At 40.2% G+C, this 25,703-nt stretch overlaps 2 protein-coding genes across 3 annotated transcripts in view; one reads left to right on the top strand and one right to left on the bottom strand.

The window, feature by feature from the left end:
- Positions 1-14,421, top strand: part of FUCA2 (alpha-L-fucosidase 2) — a 34,894-nt gene extending 20,473 nt beyond the window's left edge. The window contains exon 7 of one of the 2 annotated variants that reach the window (XM_030556480.1): positions 13,874-14,421. In XM_030556480.1, the coding sequence (XP_030412340.1) occupies positions 13,874-13,909 (36 nt within the window). In that variant the 3' untranslated portion in view covers positions 13,910-14,421. Of the gene's footprint in view, positions 1-7,583; positions 7,920-13,873 lie in introns of those variants that run through there. The other variant, XM_030556479.1, reaches the window with a different exon arrangement.
- On the bottom strand, positions 1,380-25,665 carry PEX3 (peroxisomal biogenesis factor 3). The gene is made up of 12 exons (XM_030556482.1): positions 25,517-25,665; positions 21,201-21,332; positions 18,858-18,939; positions 14,429-14,472; positions 11,378-11,502; positions 9,145-9,211; positions 8,989-9,043; positions 8,530-8,698; positions 6,130-6,200; positions 4,754-4,876; positions 2,684-2,780; positions 1,380-2,206 (listed from the first exon to the last, which is right to left on the bottom strand). The coding sequence occupies exons 1-12, from the start codon at positions 25,587-25,589 to the stop codon at positions 2,123-2,125; spliced, it is 1,122 nt and encodes a 373-aa protein (XP_030412342.1). The 5' UTR covers positions 25,590-25,665; the 3' UTR covers positions 1,380-2,122.
- Positions 25,666-25,703: the final 38 nt, after the last annotated feature.

Here is a 25,703-nt window from a genome sequence, read left to right as displayed (position 1 = left end):
AAAACTTGTGCAACACATCCTTTCACTATGAAAGGCATGCCTAGTGAAGGATCTACAATAGAGCAGAAAAGATGTTTCTAGAAATATCTGGACTCTGCTGCCTTCTAGGCGCATGGCTGTCCTTTCAGCAGCATTGAGTCCCCCAAATAATCACTTTCAACTCACTGAGTATTTAGCAGTTCTAGGTTTAGCCAAATGTTGCTCTAAATAGCACTTGTGGGAGGAAGCCATTTAAAAGTTATTATAATCTTCCCTTTCTCTTATGGCATGGGCTGTCCATTTATGACGCCCTTTATCTCTTCCTCAATACCCACTAAACAAAATGTAGAGATTTGTGTTTCAGTGACTAGGAGGCCGTGTGCAGCTGTAACACCAAAAAGGCCCAACTGGCCAATCAAAATTGATCTTTGGGTACTTAGTATCTGCTGTCCTATTCTTAACAGGACAGTGGTATTGAACATGGTATAAGTGCCTAGGCAGAATTCTAAAGGAAGAGATTAACAAGACTGTTCTCACAGCCGTCAGAAGAGTCAAAGTCCACTACAACTTGTTTTGTCAAAAACATCTGTAAAGAAGCTTCAGTGCCACATTTCATTTCTAGAGAGCTAGGGAAGTTAGGAGAGTAGTAGCTTCTATCTTACTGCAGAAATACTCATTATCTATATTCCATTGTATAACCTATCCTGGGCAGAAATCCTGCAAAGAGTTACGCACATCCATAGCGTTACATACTGAGTAGTTGCACTCATTTTAATAGCAGTACTCACAACATATCAAATTAAGCACATGCATAAGTCTTTTCAAGATCAGGGCTTTAGTCTGACTGGCAGCAAGTAACATTAGACTAGGAAAATCATGTAGGTGTAAGTATTTCAAGCAGCTCCCATAGGTGAGGAATTTAACACAAAATCTTAACTAAATTTCACATGTAAAATTATCTACTCTGTAAAATTTAGGAGATTGTGAATAGGAGCAGGCCTGAATTACAAAATCTGCACTTCTGCTATAGTGATGGGCATATTAAAAGTCTGAGCGGGGAATTGATGTTATGCATCTGTGCTGTGTGGTTCATTTAGCTATTCTCAGAGTCAGTAGGGTTGCTGTAGTTTCTCTTATTTATGCTGATTGGGTTTTTTAATAAGTGCATGTGGACTTATAAATCCGTATGTATGTGAAAATTGCTCTCCAGTAGTCCCGCCTTATGGGCCAAAGAGTTATATTTTTCTAGTCTTTGCAAGTTTCTGCAGGAAACTAATGAAAATGAATGCAAGACTACTATAATATAGAGAAACTTATTTTGATCTACGTAAAGTTTTAAAAGGGTGGTCTATTTACTTATAGACATTCTTTTATGTTGGTAAAGTTATTGCACACAAATTTTACATTAAAATTCTTTATTGCAATACAGACAGTGTACTGGGATCAAAATTAATACAAAGTAAGATAAAATATTTACAAATGTGTACATCGATAGCTGTTCAGCAACAGCATAAACACAATAGACTCTCTAAAAATCATTGTATTCTAAGTCTTCAGCAAGAAGGCAAGCACCCAGAACTTTGGTCAGGTACCTGCATCAGTTGGCAGAGACTTTGTTTTTGCCTCTGGAATATTAAATCCTCCAGGATGGCATTTATAGTATTGAGAAAAGGAAGGTTTTTTAAAGTTTTTGCAGGGGAAGGAGAGAGAAAACTGACTTCACCCATCTTACTGTCTGTTGCAGTTTCTAGAGTTTTACGCTTAGAGATTGCTTCTTCCAAAATTCACCACATCTGAAGCAAGTCAGTTTTAATAACTGTAGGTATCTTAATATTGGCCTTTTGTGTATAATAAAAGTAGTTCTAAATGAGTTAATTAAATACAGCTGAAACCTTCTTAATGCAAAGTCTTAGTGAATAGTAATTCTTCCAACAAGAACAAGTTTTTAATCAGGTGTTGTAAGCAGAATTCTATTATATAAACAATAGCGGGTGCATTCCCAAGTATTTCAATAAGTGTATTCTTTCTGAAGGTCTAGCAATCCTACACCATTATGAAATTAACCAAAATCCTTAAATTCCCACCTGGTATTCACAAGGGATGTATTATATAAAGACATGATCTGTTCCCTTTGATGCACAGTTCACTTCTCTAATTGCTGAGAAGTACTAAAAGCTTCATACACATTAGCAGCAAAGTCTTTCATTTGTTCCATCATCAACAAGTCCTGGAAGAAGATGGAAGTAAAAAATAACTAGTTTAAGAAGCATTACCTTTTCTTGCTGAAGTACTTTGTCATGTTTAACATGTGTGAGTCTGACACCAGAAAGTGAGTTTTTTACTCAAATATAAAGGTCTGTCACATTTGAAAACCAAAATTGTGATTAGAATCGCCAAGGCAGTCTGATCAAGAGATCAGTCTGCATTCCCCATTTCCCACCATCCTTCCCTTCTTGCCTGGTCCCCGTCCCTACCCCCCACTGACAACAGCAGGTGGCAGGGATGAGAGAGAGAGAGGGGCCTTTTTTTGGCAGAGGGAGCCTTTTCTAAAATGGCACCAGTCGTTCCCACTTCTTAAAAGTGAACTAAAACTCATCACATGAGAATTGGGCAATATAGTTTTGATATAAAATCTTGCATTTAACAATGAATATTTTAGCAGACTTGGGATACTTTTAAGATACTAAGTACAAAGGCTTCTTACCTGAATAAAGTGACTAGGGGTTTCACTGCACACTGAATGGATCTGTCCATTTATGATGGGTATTATCTTTGCCAAAGGAAGACTGACACTGGAGAGACTAGAAGGAAAAAACACATAAGAGGCAGGCATAAACTCCTTTTTATATTGCAAAAACTATATATAAAGTCTGAAGAAGTCACTTCCATTTCTTTTACCCTTAAAAGAGTAAGTTTCAGATTTCTATTGTGTGTCATTTTAAGTTTACTTATTTGTTCTTTATCAGGTCTTTTCTTAAAAAGCACACATATAGAGAACCACCACAACAAGCAGCAACTGGTCTGTTGGTGACTGTATTCCATTCAACAACATAGGTGTGTCACATGTAGCAAGAACTATAGTAAATCAAAGTTTGTACCGACTATATCACTAGCGATGTGTCAGTTTGCAGTCCTATCCTCCTTCCAAATCTATTGGAGGTAGCGTGAGGCATCAAGTAGTATAGATGGGAAATTAATAGCAATAAAAAATTACAGTAATTGTATTAATTTAAATAAGTGATACTTAAGGGGACTATCAAGCATTTTAAAATAAATCACAGTTCTGCTTTTTTGTCATTGACAATGATCATGTTTTTCTCATCTGAAAATCATTTTTTTAGAACTGAATGAGTGCGGTGTTTTCAGATAAGATGTTTTGTCATTGATTTCAGTGTAGCCAGGATTTCACCCAAAAAGTACACACCTTTCACTTTCATCTTAGTACTAAATATAACAAAGGAATAAAGCCCCTCCACATCCTCCTTTCACAGTCAGCCTCAAAGCTCAATCCTGCACTGAGACAGATCTTTATAAGCAGATACCTGTACACATGCAGAGCCTCTCTGAAACCAACTGGGCTCTCACTAGGTGCACGTGTTTGCCTATGTGGTCCCCATTGTAGGATCAGGACATAAAGAGTGTGTTATAAGGGATGTGCTATTAAGTCAAGCTCCTTTGGAAATGCCCACAATCTATTCTGTTAAGTATTTCAGCTATAAAATGACCCCATATTATTCTGTGTTTATCCTGTGGAGTTTTTTTTAAATCTACTTTGCCTTTCAGCATCCACTCTTCCAGGAAGGACCTATTCTGTATTCAACATACTCCAATTATTGTACAGTGCTGTATACTCTGACAGTATTATACATGGAACATAGTTCAGAAGGAGTTAAACTAAGCATCTGGAATCGAGTGAAACTTCATGTCAGAAAGAGTGCTAAAACCAAGCTTTATAAGGAGGATAGAATGTGTTAAGAGGTAGAGGATTAAAACAGACAATGGAGTCACAACAGGGATGAGTCTGGTCCAGTGGCTAGGCAGGATCACCTGTAGGACTCTGAACTCAGAGTTTGTAAAAACTATTGCTAAAAGAATTATAAAAGTAAATAAAAAAGTAAGCAGTCTATTAGAAGAGGCACTAGACTCCAGATTTTTTAATAGCTCGTTATAATAATACACCATGCAAAAGAAGAACTTCAGGATCTACATGTATTCGGTGGGGGAGAGGCATGGCAACTCCTGACTGACTTCATGCCAGTTATTGATGAGATCTGGAAATATAAGTAAAACAAAATGAAGAACTTGTTTGCCAAAACTAACTCTCTCCTCCACCCAGTGTGTTTGGTATTTTCCCTGAAGTATCACCTCCCATTGTTCCAATAGTTGCTACCAGCAGAGTAAATTCTAAATAAATCAGAATATAATTAGTGAGGCAGCATGCTCTAGCAGACTAAGCACAGGATAGAGAGCCAAGAACTCCAAAGTTCTAGTTTCAGGTCCCACACAGTCTGCAACTGACTGTGTGGGACCTGAGTCAAATCACAGCTTACACTGCGGTTTTCTAACTTGTAAAATGGCAAAGCTAGTACTTCTCTACCTCACTAAAGTGAGTAAAATCCATGTTTCTTTACGAAGTGCTATAATTCTTCTCATCACCAGCTACTTCCATTTATACAGGGGCCATGGAATCTATTACCATTTGCAGAGTTTACTGTGAAGTCAAAAGCATAATCAAGACAGAAAACACATAAAATACCATCAAAGTAACATTTACCTATTTACAGAGCCACTCTGACATAGGTCCTGTTCAGTGGGTCTAAAGAACTCTGCCATATTGTCCAATAGTCGACTGAATCCTCTGTTTAAACATGTGCTCAAAACTGTACTAAAATCTGGGCTGTAAAAAAAAAAAAAAAAAGTTTTTAAAAATTGCTGTTCTGGTTCCTAATATGTAGTTCTTCACATTTTAAAAATACACCCATAGGCACCCCTCCAACGATATGGATGTGTATCCCATAAATAAAAGGTTATAACAGAGACAAAGGACTGCTCAAAAATTCATCTTCCTCAGCTCACCAAACAGATGGCATTTTCAGCATGTCCAGAAGATTAACAAGTATGGGTTCTGGCAGACCCAAATTCCAAAAAAGGCGCAGAACACTAGGCCAGCAGTTCCCTCTCATTTTTATTGAGGTAATTCCACCTTGAGCACCAGTGCTGTTCTCAATTGTGGCAGTACACCACAGAGAGAGACCAAGTCCCAAACCATTTAGGTCTTTACAGTTATAACTAACACATTGAACTCCACCTGTAAGCTGAATAAAAGCCAGTGCAGATCAAGCATTCTAAAGCATTTATCACTAATCTAGGAAAACTAGAACTTCAATAATCCTTACTTAGTGCTAAGATACTGTGGTGATGGGCGCAATAAAATCCCCAAGACCTCTAGAAGATCAATTAAAAGAACAGCCTGCCCATAGTTCAGTGCATCAATGTTCAATGTCTGTCAACATTTTTAATGCAAAATCCCTCACTTTTATAACTCCCTTGTAAAAGAACAACATTTAATGCATTGCTAAAACCCAGCAAAAAAAGTGTCAGTTGGAATCCATTTAAAAATGGAATATGAAAGAAAAATAAGCCCAAATTTCTGCACTTCTATATAAGAGTAAAAGTGGAGGAAAGCCACTGATTTTAGTGAAACAAGTCTGGACTTACATTGATCTAACAGAGAAGAGAAGTTGGCCAAGTTATTGTAGAACCACAGAAAATGAGGGGTGAAAAGACCTGTCATGTCAGCTTGTCATTGCAAGATTATTTCTTGCAAGTATATTTCTAGTGATGTGTCTAGTAATGTTTACAGTGATTAATCAGAATTTTCTGTTTTTAAAAACTAAAGCTTAGTTTTTCAAAAAGGCCCAATGAGTTCGGTATTCAAATCCCACTGAATTTGAGCACTCAACCCCCTTAGGCACTTTTGAAAATGGCAGCCTAAAAGCCTTTAGCTCATTAACTTTAATATATTGTTAATAATTTAAGGGTCAAATTTTATGAGGGGAACCACCACCACCATAGGTACATATATGAAAATTGCAATTATGATAAAGATTTTAACGCTAATACAGGTTACAGCACAGGTTATCGCTATACCTTTCCAACATATCTCTGGTTTCATTAAGTAATTTAATAGTAGCAACATCTCTTTCTGTAAGTCCACAGGCCTAGAAAAAGCAAACAAAACATCCAATTTAATAGGAACTCCATTAGCAACCGGAATACAGTTAGACTACAAATATAATGGTGTGGTTTTGAAGTCACTGTTGCAGAACCAGGTTGGTAATACACATGACCTAGCGTTCATTTCAGATATTTAGTAAAATGGGAGTAAGTAACCCAGGAACCGCTTGGTTCCAAACTGGTAGAGTGCACAGGGGGTGCGAAGTGCTTTACAGGGATCCCCTGGGTCAGAAATCTGTAGTTGACTGATGGTGGTATTTGAAATCCCTAACAAGAGCAAGTAATAGCCCGCTGGTTGTCGTCATCCTTGCAAAATGTATATATAGATATTTATGGAGCTATATTGAAAACTATATTCGCAGTGTCTTGGAATTAAGGCAGGTCACCAGAAAGTGACATATCTCAGAAATGTTCCTTTCAGGCAAGAGGCAAGACACCTATCGCCATGGCCATTTGCGTTTTGTGTATTATATACCTACATGCAAAACGAATCAGGTGTGGACTGAGAGCCTGCAAAATCTACAAGAACAAACAGACAGCAGGGAAAGTGTCTGGTTTATGAATAAAGACAAAGGTATATCTCTTCCAGTATATCTTGGCGTGCAAGGAGACATACCGAATCCTTCACCTAGGAAACAAACTGACAGTGTTCTAGTCTCATGAAAAGTGTTGCAGCTAGCCTGTGCTACAAAGATTTTGGGTGAGCAATACTTTATTAGACATGAGAGTATCATCTTAATTAAGTCTAGGCACTAGAACATGTATTATGATTTTATTTTATATGTAACAATTTGTTTCCAATACTACTGCTTGCTGCTACTTGAATCTCTATGCTTTGTTAAATAGACTTATACTGTAGAACCTCAGAGTTACAAACACCAGAGTTATTAACTGATCAGTCAACCACACACCTCATTTGGAACCGGAAGTATGCAATCAGGCAGCAGCGCGCACACACGCACACACACACACACACACGCACACACGCACACAAAAAAGAAAAGCAAATACAGTATAGTACTGTATTAAACATACACTACTACAAAAATAAAGGGTAAATATAAAAAGATTTGACAAGGTAAGGAAACTGTTTCTGTGCTTGTTTAATTTAAATTAAGATGGTTAAAAGCAGAATTTTTCTGCATACTAAAATGTCAAAGCTGTATTAAGTCAATGTTCAGTTGTAAACTTTTCAAAGGACAACCATAACATTTTGTTCAGAGTTACAACCTCCATTCTCAAGGTGTTCGTAACTCTGAGATTCTACTGTACTTGAGTTCACTATAAAGATGTCTAAGCGCTGTGTGTAAAACAGAGTGGTGATCTGAGGTGGAAGTGGTAAACTGAAGTGTACCATTTCTTTGAAGGAAGCAATGGATTTGAACATACTGCGAGTGTCCAGTGGACCAGCGGCTGGACACTCCAGGGAGATGCTGGGAGATCTTTGGAGTTGGGATATGCCAATCACTAATCTGTAGAGTGACAGTGAGGCCAAGAGGGCAGTGCTTGTGTTATCAACGGCCAGTGAGGTTGGGGAGCTGACCCATGGCAAGCACAGACAAGGCTTCCTTGTGCTAAGGGTAGGTAGCCTCACAGTGAACATCCTATGAACGACCAAAAATAAGGGTGCAAATGTAAGAGCAACAGGGAAAGGGGAGAGAAGTCAAACCAAAAATGTAATACAATAAAATCATTGTAACAAATGTTCAACTGGAAACCAAGTTTTAAATCGTGATCATCAAGTCTCTCTATAATTTCTGTGTGCACAGAAGCATTCACTAATTTTATCACTGCTGTTTCCTTTCAGAAAGTTTACTGGGAAACAGAATAACTTAGCGAGATATTCTCTACTCCTTAGCCCTCTGAAGTTGAATAATTCAACACGTTTATGTTTAGTCATTTAACACAAGATGGGGAAAGTTTATTCCTTAAAAGTAGTTTTATATCAAGTTGAGAGCTGAAACTCCACTCAGTGTGAGATATGGATTACATATGTAACTATGATGTTGGTAAACTTCAGGAAGTTTGAAAAACTGTTTTAGTGAAACAACTGATTGCCACTGAAGTTTTTTTCTTCTCTCTAACCTTTGTTTCTCCATGCTGGAGGATGAAATTGAGATTAGAATAAAAAGCAAGTCTGTCTTAACTCTTCTAGTCTATTAATTACATTGCCTAGATTAAAGAAACCAAGACACGTGACTTAATGTGAAGTAACTGGCAAAAGCTCTCATTAAGGGTACAGTTACCATGCTACAACAATAATGTGGTGCACAAAATAGAACAAAAATGATGCACATACAATTAAACAAGTACCTGGGTGGCTAATGGGTTTTCTTCATCAGGCATCATATAATGACACAACAGAGATCTAGATCCAATCTTATCTGAGTGGGACAAATCTTTATGCTGTTCTATCAACTTTCTGATTTCTTTAAGTTTCTGCTCCAACTCCAAAAGAGACAGAGTATGTTTAAGAGAAACACTGTGGAAATAAAGGACTAAAATATTAATTGCAGAGTTGATAACACACATTTCATTTATTTGCTTGTGACAAAATTACATTCAAACAACAACAATCACCATATTTAGATATTGATCAACCCAGAAATCTGTTGCAACAAGCTAAGCCTGCCAATGCACATTAATAGATAAATCAGGCATTTTCAGATATTATTTGCAAATCATAAAGTTTCCTCGTTTTAATATTTTTATCCAACACACTATTTGGAAGCAACCACCATGGAAAAGATGGAAAAAACCAGTCACCTTTACCTTCCAAACACTTTCTGCACAGCTTGTTTAACTACAGTTATTAACTCAGTCAGACCTATGGGCAGAAAAAGGGTACCAAAAATTATTCAAGTCTCATTTGTTGAAATATTGCATACAATGGCATTATATAAAAATAGTAGTTTACAAGTGTCATACCATCTCCTAGAAGGTGTTGAATACTTGATAAATATTGTTGTTGGACTTCAGGGGGAGCTAGAGGTGTCTGTAAAATAAAAAAAAAACAATTTAATGATGTGCCAGTCCTCCTTTGCTTTCATACAGATTGTAGTCATTCTGGATGTGGATTTTCCTCTCCCAAGTCCTTCCAACACCATATCCCTCTAATATCATACATGGGCTTCCCCAACTCTGCCTCACTGGTGAGGCACCATCTTTCTTCCAGACCTCAGTAGTTTCACAGCATGGAATAGGGCAGGACAAAGACTTCCTCAAAGGAAAATTGGGAAGAAGAGCTAAAAATGTCTTCTGCAGCACATCCGTTTTTTAGCAGGTCATTGTGCAGAATTGCTCCTATGCCTTCCTCTCCCAGCCTTGTGCAGAATTGCTTCACACAAGCCCAAGCAAAAGATGGGAGCAGTCAATCTAATTTAGCAACCCCTGCCCCACTGGGGACTCTGAGGAACAGCAGGACTGCTCCTGTGTGTCCTAGGACACCCAAGAAGAGAACCTCCAGAGGAATTCAACTCAGAGGAACTCACAAGCAGACATGCTGGAGGTAGGAGATGACAAGTCTCTCTCAGCCATTCCCCCTTCTCCAATAAAAAGGAGACCCTTTATTCAGGCTATGGCTTCTGCTTCCTTCCATCCTAAAGGATCCTTTTACCTGTCCTCCAAAAAGAGCTTTCTGCAGGCAAGCTCCCTGATTTTTTCCCTTCACTGTATTGTAGGGATGACTTCTCCATCCCTAGTGGCAGGAAAAACCTCATCCCTCATTCACTCTTTCTTCAGATAGGAATTTTCTGAAGAGGGGAAGCTAGAGTTGGAACCAGCTGGCTCTCCACCTTCCTGCTCCTCAGATAACCTCAGGAAAGTCACTCTCATGGAATGGGGTAACATTAACTCAAGTCTCACAAAAGCCTTAAAAGTCTCTGTGGTGAAACAAATTCTCAGGACATGAAGCAGAGGCCATCTGCTTTGCTCCAAAGCAACCTCTCAGACTGGATCCTGCCAATCCACTCCACTGCTCGGAAGATGGCAGAAACAGAGAGTGCTTCTTCCTCTACGCTTCCCTGCCTAAAAAACACCTCAGATTTGACCAGCTGGACCCTGACTTCCACCATATCTGGCCAGGGCCGGCTCCAGTGTTTTTGCTGCCCCAAGTGGTGGGGGGGATGCTGCGATAGGCGGCAGGTCTACCGCCGCCGCTTCATTCTTCTGCGGCAATTCGGCGGCAGGTCCTTCCCTCCAAGAGGGACTGAGGGACCCACTGCTAAATTGCGGCGAAAGAGCTGGATGTGCCGCCTCTCTCCATTGGCTGCCCCAAGCACCTGCTTGCTGTGCTGGTGCCTGGAGCCGGCCCTGTCTCTGGCTGCCTGATTGGAAAGTGGATCCTCTTAAGCCCCAAGGCCTGTCTCAAGAGGCCACCACGTCCCTTCATGACTCCTCTGGAAAGGAAAGTGGAAGGAGCTGTTAACAATACAGAGGAGCACTCAGATAACTATTGATGTCCACATCTCACGCTTTTAGAGCAGCCATCCAGTAGCTCACTGAGATCTTATCTGACACTGTAGTTGGATCCATTTGTTCCTGCTGGTGACAGCCACAACACAGAAAAGAAAACCAGATCTGCTACCTTGCTAGCTGTTTTCCATGATCCAGAAACACCAGTAAGAACATCCAGCCAGGAAGCCTCAAGGGACAACTGGAGTCAGAAAACGTGACTAGACAGTCAGTGTTCTAATTAGCCAACCATAATTTTTCTTCAGTTGTGGGAGACTGTAACTTGGGGCAGCCTGCCTATATGCTGGGAGGAACTGGGCACGAAAATCCTGCATCTGGATTACTTACCACAGGCTGATTTGTCCATACTGATATTGCTATATCTCAGAAAATTAATAAGATAAGTGTGTATTTATTTGGGTCTTTAATAACAAATAACCCTCTCAGTTTGGACCTGTGTTGCTCAGAAAGGGGGTTAGATAAGGTTATTAGTATTTTGTTCAGCCCAGTTTTAGGGGTTTCAAGCAACAGGACTATCACTACTTCCACTGAGAGACTATTCCATAGACTAATACCAGAAGAGTTCTCATAACCCCGCCCTCCCCCCAATTTCAGCCTAAATTTTCCTTTCCACAATTTCATCCCAATATTCCTGGTTATACCCTTTCATCTCTCACTGAATAATTTATTTCCATGAATAAATACTTACTGTGCCGTTTTTGCAGATTGCCGCATTATCCAAATAGATGTAACCACCAATAATGTTTAATTGGACTCGCAGAAGAACTACAAGCATGCACGTACTATACACAGCTACAATGCTTCTGGTAAAACCTTAAAGAGCATAAAGGAAATAATTTTAAAGTTATATCACTAGGAGGGCAAAGGGGAGCATTCTCCAGAGCTCAATAAGTATCAACTTTCATTTTTACAGTCATTTTTTCATGTCATTGCTTTTCTTAGATCACACACCCCTCAAAGAAAGTTCACAACCAAGATGATCACATAAGTCTAAATATTTACAGTAGTGATAGCTAAAATGCTTAATAAAATTCACAATCATTCACTGTAAAGCAACATGCTAAATTACACTATTAAAATAATTTGCTAAAAGAAAAGATACTGCCCGTTACCTGAACTATATGCCCTTCCAGCTGATCTGTTTTACTGGACTAATTAAAAATGCAAAATAGAGTGTTGTATTGAAAGTTCCATTCTTCATTAGACCATGGAAACAGATTTAGAACACTATATTAGACTTCATCATGCAATTCAGACAAAGGCAGCATAACAAAGAGCCTGCTAACTACCAAAGGTAGGGGCTGATATTGCTTAAGAACGGAAACGGGAACCAGCATTGGCACTGGAGAAGCCAGCCACTAGCAAGAGAGGATGTCTGAATGGAAGGGTAACGAGGCAACTAGGCAGTAAGTCTGCCTGAGTAGCAAGCAATATGAACATGAGAAGAAAAGGACTAGGAAACAGGGAAGGGAGGAGGAAGGGACCAGATGGACAAAGTAGCATATATAAGAGAGCTGTAGAAGAGAGAGAAACAGAACCAACGGGAGTGGAAGATGAAGCAAAGAGAAAGAAACAGAACACCACATAGTAGCTAGGAGTCAAGAAGGGGTATTCAACCTTGGTCCAATGGTATCTCACTGCACAACTATTCAGCTATGTATACTGTGACAAAGTTCCTCCTCTACCTTGGTGGGTCCTGCGCTTACTGGCAGATTTGCTCACTTCAGTGATCTTCCCCACAGTCTGGATCAACTCCTCCTGTGTCTGATCAGGAGTTGGGAGGTTTGGGGGGAATCCGCGCCCGCCCTCTACTCCGGGTTCCAGCCCAGGGCCCTGTGGATTGCAGCTGTCTACAGTGCCTCTTGTAACAGCTGCATGACAGCTACAACTCCCTGGGCTACTTCCCCATGGCCTCCTCCAAACACCTTCTTTATCCTCACCACAGGACCTTCCTCCTGGTGTCTGATAACACTTGTACTCCGTAGTCCTTCAGCAGCACACCCTCTCAGTCTCAGCTCCTTGTGCCTCTTGCTCCCAGCTCCTCACATGCACTTCCTCTCCTCTAGCTCCTCCCTCCCTCTCCGACTGGAGTGAGCTCCTTTTTGAACCCAGGTGCCCTGATTAGCCTGCCTTGATTGGCTGCAGGCGTTCTAATCAGCCTGTCTGCCTTAAGTGGTTCTAGCAGGTTCCTGATTACTCCAGTGCAGCCTCTGCTCTAGTCACTCAGGGAACAGAAAACTACTCAGCCAGTGACCAGTATATTTGCCCTCTACCAGACTCCTGTATCGCACTGTCCTGGGTCTGTCACAATATACTATGGCATCCTTTCCTTTCCCTCTACCCCAAAACACATACACTGATGAAACAAGGAGCTCCGATGGTATGATTAGTTACTATGGAACTTGAGAAAAAAAAAAATCAACAGCAGATAGAACGCTGCTCTCAAGTCAGTGGAAAAGTTTTGCTACTTAGGGAGTATGCCATCACCGAATACCATAATTGGTTATGAGATTACCCAGTGCATAACCAAGGCCAGGTTCGCATTTGGAATGCTATCATATTGCCTATGGAGTGACAGAGACATCTAAGCTATATGTCTATTGGACAGTCATACTTATAATGCTTTTATATGGTTGTAAGAAACAGGCAACATATTGCTGTCACATTATGTAACCTGATTAGTTTTATGTGCTCAGTCTTCAGTTTGTTTGCAGGATGAAATAGTGGGATGAGATTCCCAATATTGAAATCCTTAATCACTGTTTGATGTCTGGCACTGAAGGCATGCTCAGAAAAGTTCAGCTGCCTTGGTCTGGGTATTTTATTCGTAGGCCAACTCAATACACAAGGCCATACTTTATGATCAGCTAAAGCAAGGTATCCAGTTTAATGATGGAAAGTACAAATAATATAAAGATACACTAAAAAACTTGAAAACATGACAGATTGACCTAGCAACTGGGAAGCAACAGCCCATGTCAGAGCAAGGTGGCAGCAGTTTTGTCATGTTGTCATTAACTGCTTTAAAGCAAGGCACCTTAATATCTTATGTGAAAAATCTGAACATTATAGAGCAAGGATACAATAGCTTGCCCTAGTCATGGACAATCTTGTTTGTCCCATATGTAACTATGTTTGCGATTCTCATATTGGTCTGACGTCACATATATGTGTTCACCTACAGCGTTTGCTGAATCCTCATATGTCAACAATGACATGAGACTCTGTCATAAGCCTGGGCTTCAGCAAAATCAACAGCTGATAATATGTACAACTGACCAACATTTTAGGAGCAATGATGTATTTTTTTTGTTCGGGTTCTTATGCTGCGGCTATTGCAGTAGTTTCTGAGCACCTATTTTCGAGATTTTTCACAATAGTGCAGAAGACATGGCATGCATATTTCTACATTGTTATACCACTCTTCTCAGATTTTCATGAGGGTCTTACAGCCTTCCAAGACTCAGTGAGATACTTCAGTTTGGCCTCTGACCCTATGACTTTCCAAAGAGATACAAACTCTTATCCGTAGCACCTTTCTGTGATGGCTTCTACTGTATAATGTTGCTATGAAGTGTGGTAAAATAGTGACTATATAATCAATGTTTGCCGAAGCAACAGCAACTCACTCCTGTGCACTTAAATGGATATGTATATTCTAAAGGAGAAGAAAAAGAAGATTTTTTTTCAGGCTTATTATGCTACAATAATATGTACATAATCTTTCATTTTGACTTACTTATTATCTTTAAATCCTCCCATATTTCTAACTTGTTTGGTGGTCTGTCGGGAAAGAAATAATGAAAAATATTAAAAACATTTACATTCAAAAAGATACTAGAAAGTATTAATGAAATGAAATGAAATAACAGTGATGCAAGGCAAGTTTATATAACTACAATAATTATTGTAGTTAAGTTTGTGTCCACCATCATTTGTTTGTAGTTCAGGAAGAAGTGTGTCTATAATAAAGAACTACAAAATCCTAGAGGTTTTTCAGAACAACTTTCATGTACCAGATTAATTTTTTTGGCAATCTGGATTCTGTAGCTCTATTATCTGGTCTGAGTTTATAACCTTAGTGAGTCAGTATTTAAAGAGAAAACCCTGATGATACAGAAAGTGGTGTTGGTGACATGGGCCCAGATCCTATCATTTGTTTGACACAGACAGACACTTAGGCCCACCTGGAGCCCCACTGACTTAATGGGGCTCTGGGTGGGCACAGTGCAGTGCACTACAGAACCAGAGTCTCTGGTCCTATTCCTTCTTCCAAGTCCAGCCACTGCCAAGTTTGGCTTTAGGGAGCACAGTTGATGATTTTTAAAGATGAAACAAGCTTGAAAGATGAAACTGATCAGCTTTTCATATTTCAGCAGACTTACTATAAGGCATGGCACCATCTTAACACACTGAAATATCAGAGAAATGATGTATCCTCTGGGACATCTGTGGAAAAGAAAATGCCATCCCCGCTTTTTTTTTTTTTTTTTAAACCAGGCATGTTATCTCCAATGCCTTAGCCAAATTTAAGCCTTTTTATAAACTTAATTCTTCCTCATGTACCCATGCTTATCTTTAAGCACTGCGGATACAGAATGGCTGTTGCATTTCACCCCAGAGATGACAGCATTTCAGTGCTGTGTGAAATGATCCCTGAAAATAATGTGGGAAGTATTTTGTAATTCCTTAGTGTGAAAAGTTACAAAAATATCACTGTTTTTATGTAGAAAACAATGATCTACTCTTGAAGTCAGGCTGCAAGAAATTCCAGTAAAATAATAAAATTTAAATGATCATTTTTGATCCCCAATTAACCGTTCTTCACGGGTCTGGCTCTCAACACTTTTGGGCATTTTTATCCTTTTAGAAGAAAAACACAGAATTTGGTATTTGTTTAAAATATTAATCAACTGCTCAGTTCTCTAGTATAAATCATACAACAGACAATGAAATATAACAGGCTATCAAATCTATGACTTTGATGGACAGATGGAGACACACATTAAGGAAGAGAGAGGAATACTATGGCATATGTAACAGCAACTCACACTTACTTTATTCTGTTTTGCAAAATATATCAACTATTTAAAAAACTATGTTTTAAAAAAATTGAGAGAAAGAAAATCCTACATTAAAAAAACCCACACACACTAGAGCATTCCTTTAAGCCAACACATTACAGGGCTTGAAAATATACTTGTCTATTTGTATATAATGAGTACAAAACTTTCCAAGCCAAATGGGATGGGGAAGAGGAACCAATGCCACCAACTTTTGCAGAATCTGTTTTCATCTAAATAGAAAAATTGTTTCTAGAGCTTGTGATTATAAAGATAATCTTTCAGTGGAAACTGATGTGGTCGTTTTAAGTTTCTGGAAACGCCTCCAATATCAAGTGACAGAAGACTGAAAACTGACCAGTTATGTCAGTTTTCACTGTTGCTACTCAGAAGCCTGTGGGAGGCAGCAAAACTTACCAGGATCACATCAACTTTACTCTTATTTCTCTGGAAAGCCACAGTTAGCAGCAGAAGCAAGCACTGGAGTTGTTCACTAGGGAAGACACTGTAAAAGAGTAGCTTAGAGGATGGGAGGTGTTGAGCAAGGAATACAGCGGCAGACCACTTCTTTGGTCACAACTGCCAGGATTGTGCTGATGTGAGAAAGGAAACCAAGATGGAAACAGAATACTCTTGCTCCTATCTGATATTTCTTCTTCTCAGAGTCAGTTTCCTAGGAAGACTGAAGAATTTTTTTCCACAACAATGCTAAAAAAAAATAATTGTCCAGCTTTTCATATTTCAGCAGACTTAGTAAGGCATAGCACAATCTTAAGATACTGAAATATCAGAAAGATGATGTATCCTCTGGGACATCAAGAACTGAAATCTCCATTTCTGCTCCTTTACATGGCACAAGACAGTAGTGTTAGGAAACAGTGGTCTTTTCTATCTGCCTGCTGTGTACTCTCTTTCCCTCCTTCAGTCGAAATGACCACTTCGTGGACTAAAGAAGTTTGATCTATCTCCGCCAGAGGAGAAGGTTAGAAAGCATCCCTGAATCTCTGGGCAGAGCCCAAGAATATGTAGCTACTTGAAAAACTCCAGTTTTATACCCAACCCAGTCAAAAAAAAAAAAAAAACCACACAAAAACAACTTATAATCCTATATCCAAGCAAAATGAAATTCAATGCTTCCTCTACACCACTGAGCTAAATGGAAGCAATTGATCAGAATGTACCCTAACCTGCATCATGATCCCAAAAGATTATTCATGCTTGCAAGCTATTGTACAGAATTCCAGATGGTCTTAATATCTGTGACCTGGCTGCCCAGCTCTCTCCATAAGAGATTAGCCATTACATGTAACATCTGAATTCAGAAATTTAGATAAAAACAAAACTACCTTACTACCTGGCCTGCCCTTTCCCACATCCACTGCCACTGCATGAAGAAAACCAACTCCATTCACTACCGTCTCAGAGCTCACTTACATTTTGACCTGCAGGCTTATCAAAATAATCACCTATTAGATGAAACAGATCAATTTTGATTCATGAATACACTCTACAGTATGACTTCAGCTACTGTGCATCTTTGCCTTAAAGCAAGGACACCCAGGGCAGTAACCAAACTTGTTTTGCTGATTAGTTCAGGACATAAACCTGACTGATATGCATAATTAAGGGACTCTGTAATATACTTAAAATTTTCTTCAATACATTTCCGTTTTAAAATCATAGTTTACTGTGACAAAATTACTGATTTAATGCGATGTATAAAATTAACACATCAGCACTGAAATAACGTAGAGTGTTTTTCACTGTTTTTTGGCAGCTAACAACTACAGTTAAGACTCTGTTAGAACATCTACTATCAGTCAATTTCTTAGGGGCTGATAACCATTTTAAATAGCATTAAAAAATTAGCAACTTAATGTAACTAAATAAGAGAACAACTGGTTAAGCAGTTCATTAAGGCTGAACTATTGAAAAAGCCTTTCCAGTTGCTTAAAAAAAAAATTAAGTTGCTGTGGTGAAATTTGGTAGCTACAATGCTTCCCTTGTAGCACTGATGTAAGTGACAGCATCTTCGGATAGTAATGAAGGGATTGGATAGGTCAGAATTGGCTATGTGCTATGTAGTTCTTCCCTTTCTAGGTCACTAGTTCCAATACACACCAGATCAGATGTAAAGAAGTCATTGCCACCTGATGGCTGTTTAATAGCCTAAATTCAATGGGTTGGGAATATCAGATGCAAAACCCACGACCACAATTGGTAGAGGTATGTCCCTAAAACCGTGCATTACTCATTAGTGTTGAACATGCCCCCTGCCTGTTCTACTTTAAATTCATTTCTAATAGGTCACTTCTTTCACAAGATTACAGTTGGAAAGCTATCATGCATATTTTTCACTTTTCATGCCTGACCTTGATAAAATTACAGAAATTTACAAATTCAGTGTAAGCAACTCATTGAAAAGACACACTGTCCTGTTTCCCATGGGGCCTGTAAGCACTTCCTCAGCAGGAATTCCACATAAGTTCTTGAAGCTAGAGCTCTTAGACCAGTGGTTCCCAAACCTGTTCCACTGCTCGTGCAGGGAAAGCCCCTGGCGGGTTGGGCCGGTTTGTTTACCTGCCGTGTCCACAGATTCGGCCGATCGTGCTCCCAGTGGCTGCGGTTTGCTGTTCCAGGCCAATGGGAGCTGCTGGAAGCAGCGCAGGCCTAGGGACTTACTGGCTGCCACTTCCAGCGGCTCCCATTGGCCTGAAGCAGCGAACCGTGGCCAGTGGGAGCCGTGATTGGCCAAACCTGCGGACGCGGCAGGTAAATAAACTGGCCCAGCCTCCAGGGGCTCTCTCTGCACAAGCGGTGGAATAAGTCTGGGAACCACTTCTTAGATTAAGTGCAGTAGGGCAAGCGTCTTTTCTTCTAATGTAGATGAAGTGCCATACACACGAAACTACATAATTAATAAATAATCATTTTATTGTGATATAACAAATACCATAATAGACTGTTGATTCAAGGGTCTAAGAGAATCAAAATCTCTCATGCTCTTTAAACTGCAAATGCATCACTCAAAGCCCAAATCAGGGAAAATTGGTTACTAAAAATCACTTTGCACAGTTTCTAAGACAATCTACAAAACATTCTTACCTATTTTTCAGCAAAGATGTGAGGCTTTCAGAATTCAACTGATGCATTAGGGCATCCTTCAGTGCTGGAAGCATTGACAGCACTATCATTAAAAGAAAATAAGTTGGTAAACAAAGAAAAACAGCCAGCCTAAGTGTGTCCACCCACCTCCCCTCCAATAGTTAAGAATATTTATTTTTGTTTCCTTTTGTTACAACACACCTGGTAGGCATGTGAGACTGGAAGGAAGACAAGATACACAGAAGGGGCTGAAAGTATACTACAGCATGACCATAAGATATAAGATTTTCAATCACAGTTTAACAAAAGCAAACAATAATTCAATAAATCTTGTGGAAATCAAACTCGGTTGGCCACTACCCATCTGTTACATCAAAAAAGAAACATTGCAGTCAAATTTACTAAGTCACTTTAACAGTATGTAAAGTCAAAGGGATGGTTTGCTTCAGAAAAGCCCTTGCTTGTTCTGTTTACTAATTGGGAACTCCTATTTGCACAGGAAGAAACAAATTCTCATCAGCCCATCTAACCGCTCATATCAGACCCTGCTCCGCTTGTCTAGTAACAGCCTTTACAACAGCTCCAGATAGAGTATTTCCTACTTCCTAGTGTCTGCATTTGCCCGGTTTGTGAAGTGCATGGGTCTACAAACCTCAACTCCGGGCTAGTTCCCAAGTTGGCTACATTTTGTGTGAGGCTTAATTGGCTGGTCACGTTAGACTTTTGTTCGAAGTCCTCCTTTTTCTCTCTCAGGTACTTAAATAGCCTGCCGTACCGTAGTATCTGAGTGCCTCACAATCTTTAATGCATTTATCCTCACAACGCCCCGGGAGATGGGTAAGTGATATTATCCCTGTTTTAAAATGGGAAACTGAGGCACTGAGTGACTTGCCCAAGATCCCAGAGGAAATAGGTAGTAGAGCATGTCATTGAACTCGGGTTTCCCAAATCTTAGGCTAGGACCCCAACCGCTGGGGCATCTTTCCTCTTTTAACTGATTCACAACTGAATACTGTACTACAACACACAAACTACCAAATACATAGTTCTTAGGGATTAAATTATTATAATTTATGCTGCAGTAGAACTCAAAGTATACCAGGTACTTTACAGACATAAGAAAACAGTCACTGCCTCAAGGATTTATGTATCTGAAAAAAAAAAAACTGAAGGAAGATAATAGAACAGAACCCAACACAAACAAAGTGCTCAGGATGCCAACTTGCACAAAAATTGTTAGTGCTACTCTTTCGTGTCATTATTTTTAACATACAAGTAGGAGATATCTAATGATTTGATATATAAAATCTTAAAACATATATTGTAGCTGACCCAAAACTAAAATTTGTCTTTCTTCAGTGGAGAAGAAAACACTGAGCTTGTTTCCAAAGAGGAAGGATGCTGCATATATGCGAGATCTGTTTTATATTTAAAACAAAAAACACATAAAAGGGATATTGGGAGCCTACTTCCTTTTATCTTTGAAGATCTCAGCGCCAAATTCCTATCCTGTTAGGAGGAGGATAAAATGAAAGACAGACATACACAGTATATAATGATAATGCACATAGAAAGAAAAAAAAAAGAAAGCAAAAAACCTCAAAGATGGTACTTAGTTGTGGTGGATGAGCAGGATAAATAAAACCTAATTTCCTCTGTACAGTAAACCCAGTACTATGATTCTGTTAAGTTAAAAGGAAGTCCAGACTGCTTCCCAAGCACCCTTGACATCCTCAATCACTTTTAACAACCCAAGGAGCTGTTATGCACTACAAAGGGTGAAAAAAAAATGCTGCTCCACCCCTGTGCTATATAAATAACCTTGAATCACTTGTGAATAAATAATTCCCCATCTCTAAGCTATAGATTATGTTGTATTACAAGAATAATCACCACCACCTTAGTGTTCCACCTTTTTACTGGTCTATCTTCAAAGTTAGGGAATTATTAAACTGCAAAGTTTCTTACTGGATGTATTAAAGGTTATCTGCCAAGTTAATTCTATGTAACTTATTGAGAGTTTGTTTATATTAATTACTCTTGGTGGCTTGCTGTAAATCTACCCACCCCTTTAGTTTGGCGACCACTTTATTCTTGAATAAGATATTGCTTAGGGACTTTAGAGAATCTTGAACCTACAAAAACTGTAATCTATCTATATTATTATAGAGCCCAATAATACTATTTGAACTATGCCTTTATAAGACAATTATTCAACACTGATGCTTCTGAGTTCTAACTAGCTGCTGTGTTAATTTTCTCCTTCCATATTGTTGGTTTAAATATATTGCGTAAATCCCCAAAGGATTCTTCTCATCAGAAAAATGTATTTGCTTGCCTTACCTGTCATATTGCAGGTCCTCTGATTACTTTCAAAATGATACTGCCTTCGTGCTTGGGCAATATATTCAGCTGCTTCTCTTTCTTGGATTTCTTTAATTTTCCTCTGCCCGTATTTTCCCAGTAGGTAGACTCCTATAAAGATATACATATTTTTTAAACAAGCGACTTTACAAAATGTCATTAAGCTCCTCCTACTTCTGCCCCTTTGTTCTGTTTTACTACCGACCTCTCTATATATATTTAACATAACCACAACATCATATGCTTTTTCAAGAATCTGGGTCTCAACTATTTTGGGTGGAATTTTTCCACAGTACTATTATAAGCTGGAACTTCAAGTTGAAAATAAAATGCCAGACATAATGCTTTGAATTTACGGAAGAAATCTTCCAAGCAGAGATTCCTCACAATTTGACAATGGGGCTTTTGGTGCTACTGCAATATCAACAACAAATATTTAAAAAGACTGGAGAATGAAAAGCAGACACAAATGCAAGAGTGTGGTAGAACTAAAGGGTGAGTGAGAAAAGTTAAATGCATAAAACCTAAAGAAGGGGGAAAGAGAGAGATACAAAAGAAAATAAAATGGATAGCTCAATTTTAGACAAAAATATTTTGTTTAGATATTCGTATGGGTCTGGTAGCAAAAAAAGTCAGAAATAAATTCCTCAGCATCTAAAAGTGTAGACGAGTCTCTAACTGGGAGGAAAATCACAATGGCTATCAACCGCTTGTGGGCCTGGTCAACACTAAAAAGTTAGGTAGACCTGGCTATGTTACTCAGGGTGTGAAAAATCCACGCTGCAGAGCGACACAGTTAAATCAACATAATCCTGGATGTAGACAGTGCCAGTCAATGGATAAATTTGGGGAAGTGGATTACTTACACTGATGGGAAAACCCCTCCCATCACTATAGGGAGTGCATACATTGAAGAGCTACAGTAGTGTCACTGTAGCATTTCAAGTGTAGGCAAGCCCTTACTGGCTTCAGGGTTCTGCTATATACAACACATTGCAGGATCAGAGCCTAAGACACCCAGCCGCTGGGATTAAGAAGAAATCTCCCCTTACCTTATAATATGGTAGTATGGTACAATTGGCAGAGGACATTATACAGGGGTTCACTGTCCACTGAAACATCTAGCACTGACTAATGGCAAAGACAAGATTCCAGACTTCAGGGGTACTCCTGGACTGTTCCTGCTATGTTTCTATTAAAAAGTCTTTGAGCACTTGTTTCATGTCATGACATGGACAGATTTAAATAACTTTTCCCCAACTGATCAATAGTTAATGTTATTTTTATATTCACTGTACTTGAGCTTGGACATGAACACCACCTTAACTTTAGAATGCTGAAATTTCCTAGACCACCAGCCAAATTGATGTTTTGGAGGACATAAATGTATCCAAAGCATTCAGGTCTTTAATACACTGTTTTGGAGGTATGCAAGTCCTACCAGAGTACAATTTTTTTGTATTATCACCACTACTTCCATAAGCATCACTGCTATTTGACTACATACTGTGTTTTTCTACACTAATTCTCTTTATACAGCTCTCCTCATTGAAGAGAGAATCACATAACAGTACACAGAAGTTCAGATTTTGACTCAAAATTCCTCTTGATGCTACAGTGCACTTACAAAGCTGTAAATACAAATCTACACTTTTTTTCCAACTGAATCAAGATTCACAGACTACAAAGAAAATATTTGAAAGAGTAAGCAGGTTACTATTATAAACCCAAACAGTATTTAAATGTCACTCAAGGCTGAAAATCTTTAGTCAATCTAGCTATCTTTACAATAAAGATATGAGCCTGCCCCAGTGTACCCCACCATAATATTTCTGTGCCATGTCAGGGACAGAGATAGAGTTAGGGTGTAAGTTGGAGTCATTTTGTCAAGGGGTTCCTCAGACACAGGGTGCTCCCTCCCCCTGCCCCACCACTAAGAAGCTGATTTTAATAATCAAACTGCTCTACAATTGACCTGCGCATAGCGATTGTCTGTCCTTAAAATTGGTGTTTCACAAAAGGTGCTAGGATAGGTTTTAGGAAAGGGAAAACACCCACTGAGATAAGTGGGTCACTTCAGGTTTCTCAGAGCTATTATGTCATGCTGTATTCATCTCCACTTCAGTAATCCTCCTATATTGCAGATTCCTCTCTCTCTACCCTATTCCTGAAGTGTGGAATATGAAGTATGGGGCTTCCATCTACTCCCCCTTGCTCTCTCCACCAGGCAGATGTGCTCCTCATAGCCCATAGGTTTTCATTTTATTTCCTTCCCATGGCCCTTACATTCCTACAGGTACAGGTCTGCTCAGCCCTAATCTTTAGATCTGATTCAGACCCGAGCCTACCTGGCCCAACCCTGAGAGGGCTGAGCCATTTGCCGAACCGACCCTGACCCATTCCCCCAAAACTCAGTCAGCCATCCCCTGTCCATAAGGTCAGTGCAGCAATGGATGCTTGCAACAGTGGCTCTGTGACTCCTGCTGTCTGCCACCACTTGCTGAACTGACTCCTCCACAGTCTCTCACTCTGCACTGCAGGCAGCTGGCAGGAGCAGGGCAGGCAGTCACTACTGTGCGAACCCCACCACACCCCCAGAGGGTCCAGTTTTTTCCCCAGCTGACCCAGCCCCAACACTTGTAGTCAGGTCCGTTGGGTTACAGGGCTCTACTGGGGGGGAATAGAGGAGCCAGGAGGAAAGCAGAGCTGTTAGCCAAGTGGCTCTGAGATTCCCTCTTGGGATGAGGCCCAGGTACAAACAGCGATAGCTCTGAGATGCCCTCTGGGAGCAGGGCCTGCTAGATCCAGCTGTGTCAAAGCTGGCTCAGGTACAGCTATGCTTGCTGCAATCACACCTCCCAAGTGCAGTGTAGATATGCTGTTTGTGTCCCAATCTGTTTTGACGGATGATGTCTATCCTTCCAGATAAATATAAAGCACTGTGGGGACACAACACATGGGTACAGCAGAAGAAACTGTTAGTGTTCTTATATTTGACCACTTGCTGCCAGGTATTACCAGCCCTTAACCCTTGTATTAAGGACTCCATCTGGAATATCACTCACACTTACCTCTGCCCTGTACTGTACTGTTAGGTACACTACCAGACTAGCACAAATCCCCACAGCAGGAACAGATTACTGTGTGTAACTAAACTCTGTATTTCCTGGTTTTCAGACATTTAAGTATAGGTGCAGTCAACATCCTGGTGGCATAAATGGCACTGCCTGTCAATTGGGTTAACTAAGTTTTGGGACAATGCATTTTTCATGTTGGGCTAAAATGAGCACATGCGGTGTTTTTATCAGTGATGGCAAACGCGCATTTCAGCTAAATACATAGCTAGCTTACTGAATTAGTGCAATAATTAGTACCTGTAAGGACGATACAAAACATGCAATGGCTTTCCAATGTTGCAGCATGAATTTTGTTAAGCTATCATAAAAAACTTAAATAATTCAAAGTATGTGTTGCACAGCCTAAAAATTTTGTTTATATGGTTGCCTCAGCTGATCCTCTTAGTTTCCCCACCAGCAAATAGGGGGATTATGGACCTTGGTAACACTTTAGTAAAACTCAATCACTATGAAAACAAACATGGAACGGGAGGGAAATATTTTAAAATATATGAGTTGCCTCACTGGCTACTGTGCCATCATCTTCTCCATATAACAGTGAAGAATAACTACCATGTAAAAGCCAGATCCGTCTGCTGTGCTTTTTAAAACCACAGGTTTTGCAGCCCAATATTATTCATAATTAATCAGTTTAAGTTATTTCCCCCCAAAAGTTATATAGGAACATGTACTTGTCTTATCCAAACCAGTCACAAGATTATATTTTTTAAAACTACCTTTCCAGTTAATACTACAAAAGGTTTTAGGCCGCACCAATTACAAGGTGTAAGCTTCTCAAGAAAGCCTAGGACAAGGAGCGGAGAGGAGGCATTTCCACCCTACCTACGCAACGATGATTTCTCTGCGATATTCCTGAAGCGGGCACGCAGGGGCTCCGGGCTGAGCCGAACGGCCTGCCCGAAGAGGTGGCAGATTCCAGCCCCGGGGAGATCCCTCCAGTCCCTCGCAGGGGGCGCCGCGGGGGTGGGACTAATGTTTCCCGAGCTGGGCAGGAGCCTCCGCACTGCCCTTGGGCGCCCTGATCTGACAGCGCCCCCGCCCCAGGGCAGGGCCCAGACACACACACGGGACACGGTTCTATGGGCGGGGAGGGGGGGATTCCCGCTCCCGCCTCCTACGAGGGGCAGGGGGGTGCGCGGGGCCGGGCGGGTCACTCACCGCCCAGGAAGGTGCCCAGGAAGAGACATTTCTTCTTGTGGCGCTTGAGGAAGCTCCACAGGGATGCCAGCATCCTGCCCCCAGCCGGCCCCGCGCCCGGACCAGCCGAGAGAGGCCGCCTCAGCCCCGCGGGTGCCGCCGGGAGCGGCGGGCGGAGGCGGGCGCGCAGACACCGACACGCCCAGGC

Source organism: Gopherus evgoodei, chromosome 3 (assembly GCF_007399415.2).
Source record: "Gopherus evgoodei ecotype Sinaloan lineage chromosome 3, rGopEvg1_v1.p, whole genome shotgun sequence".
NCBI classification, from domain to species: domain Eukaryota; kingdom Metazoa; phylum Chordata; order Testudines; family Testudinidae; genus Gopherus; species Gopherus evgoodei.
The sequence above is the reverse complement of the archived record's forward strand: the minus strand, read 5'-3'. Positions and strand labels throughout refer to the sequence as shown.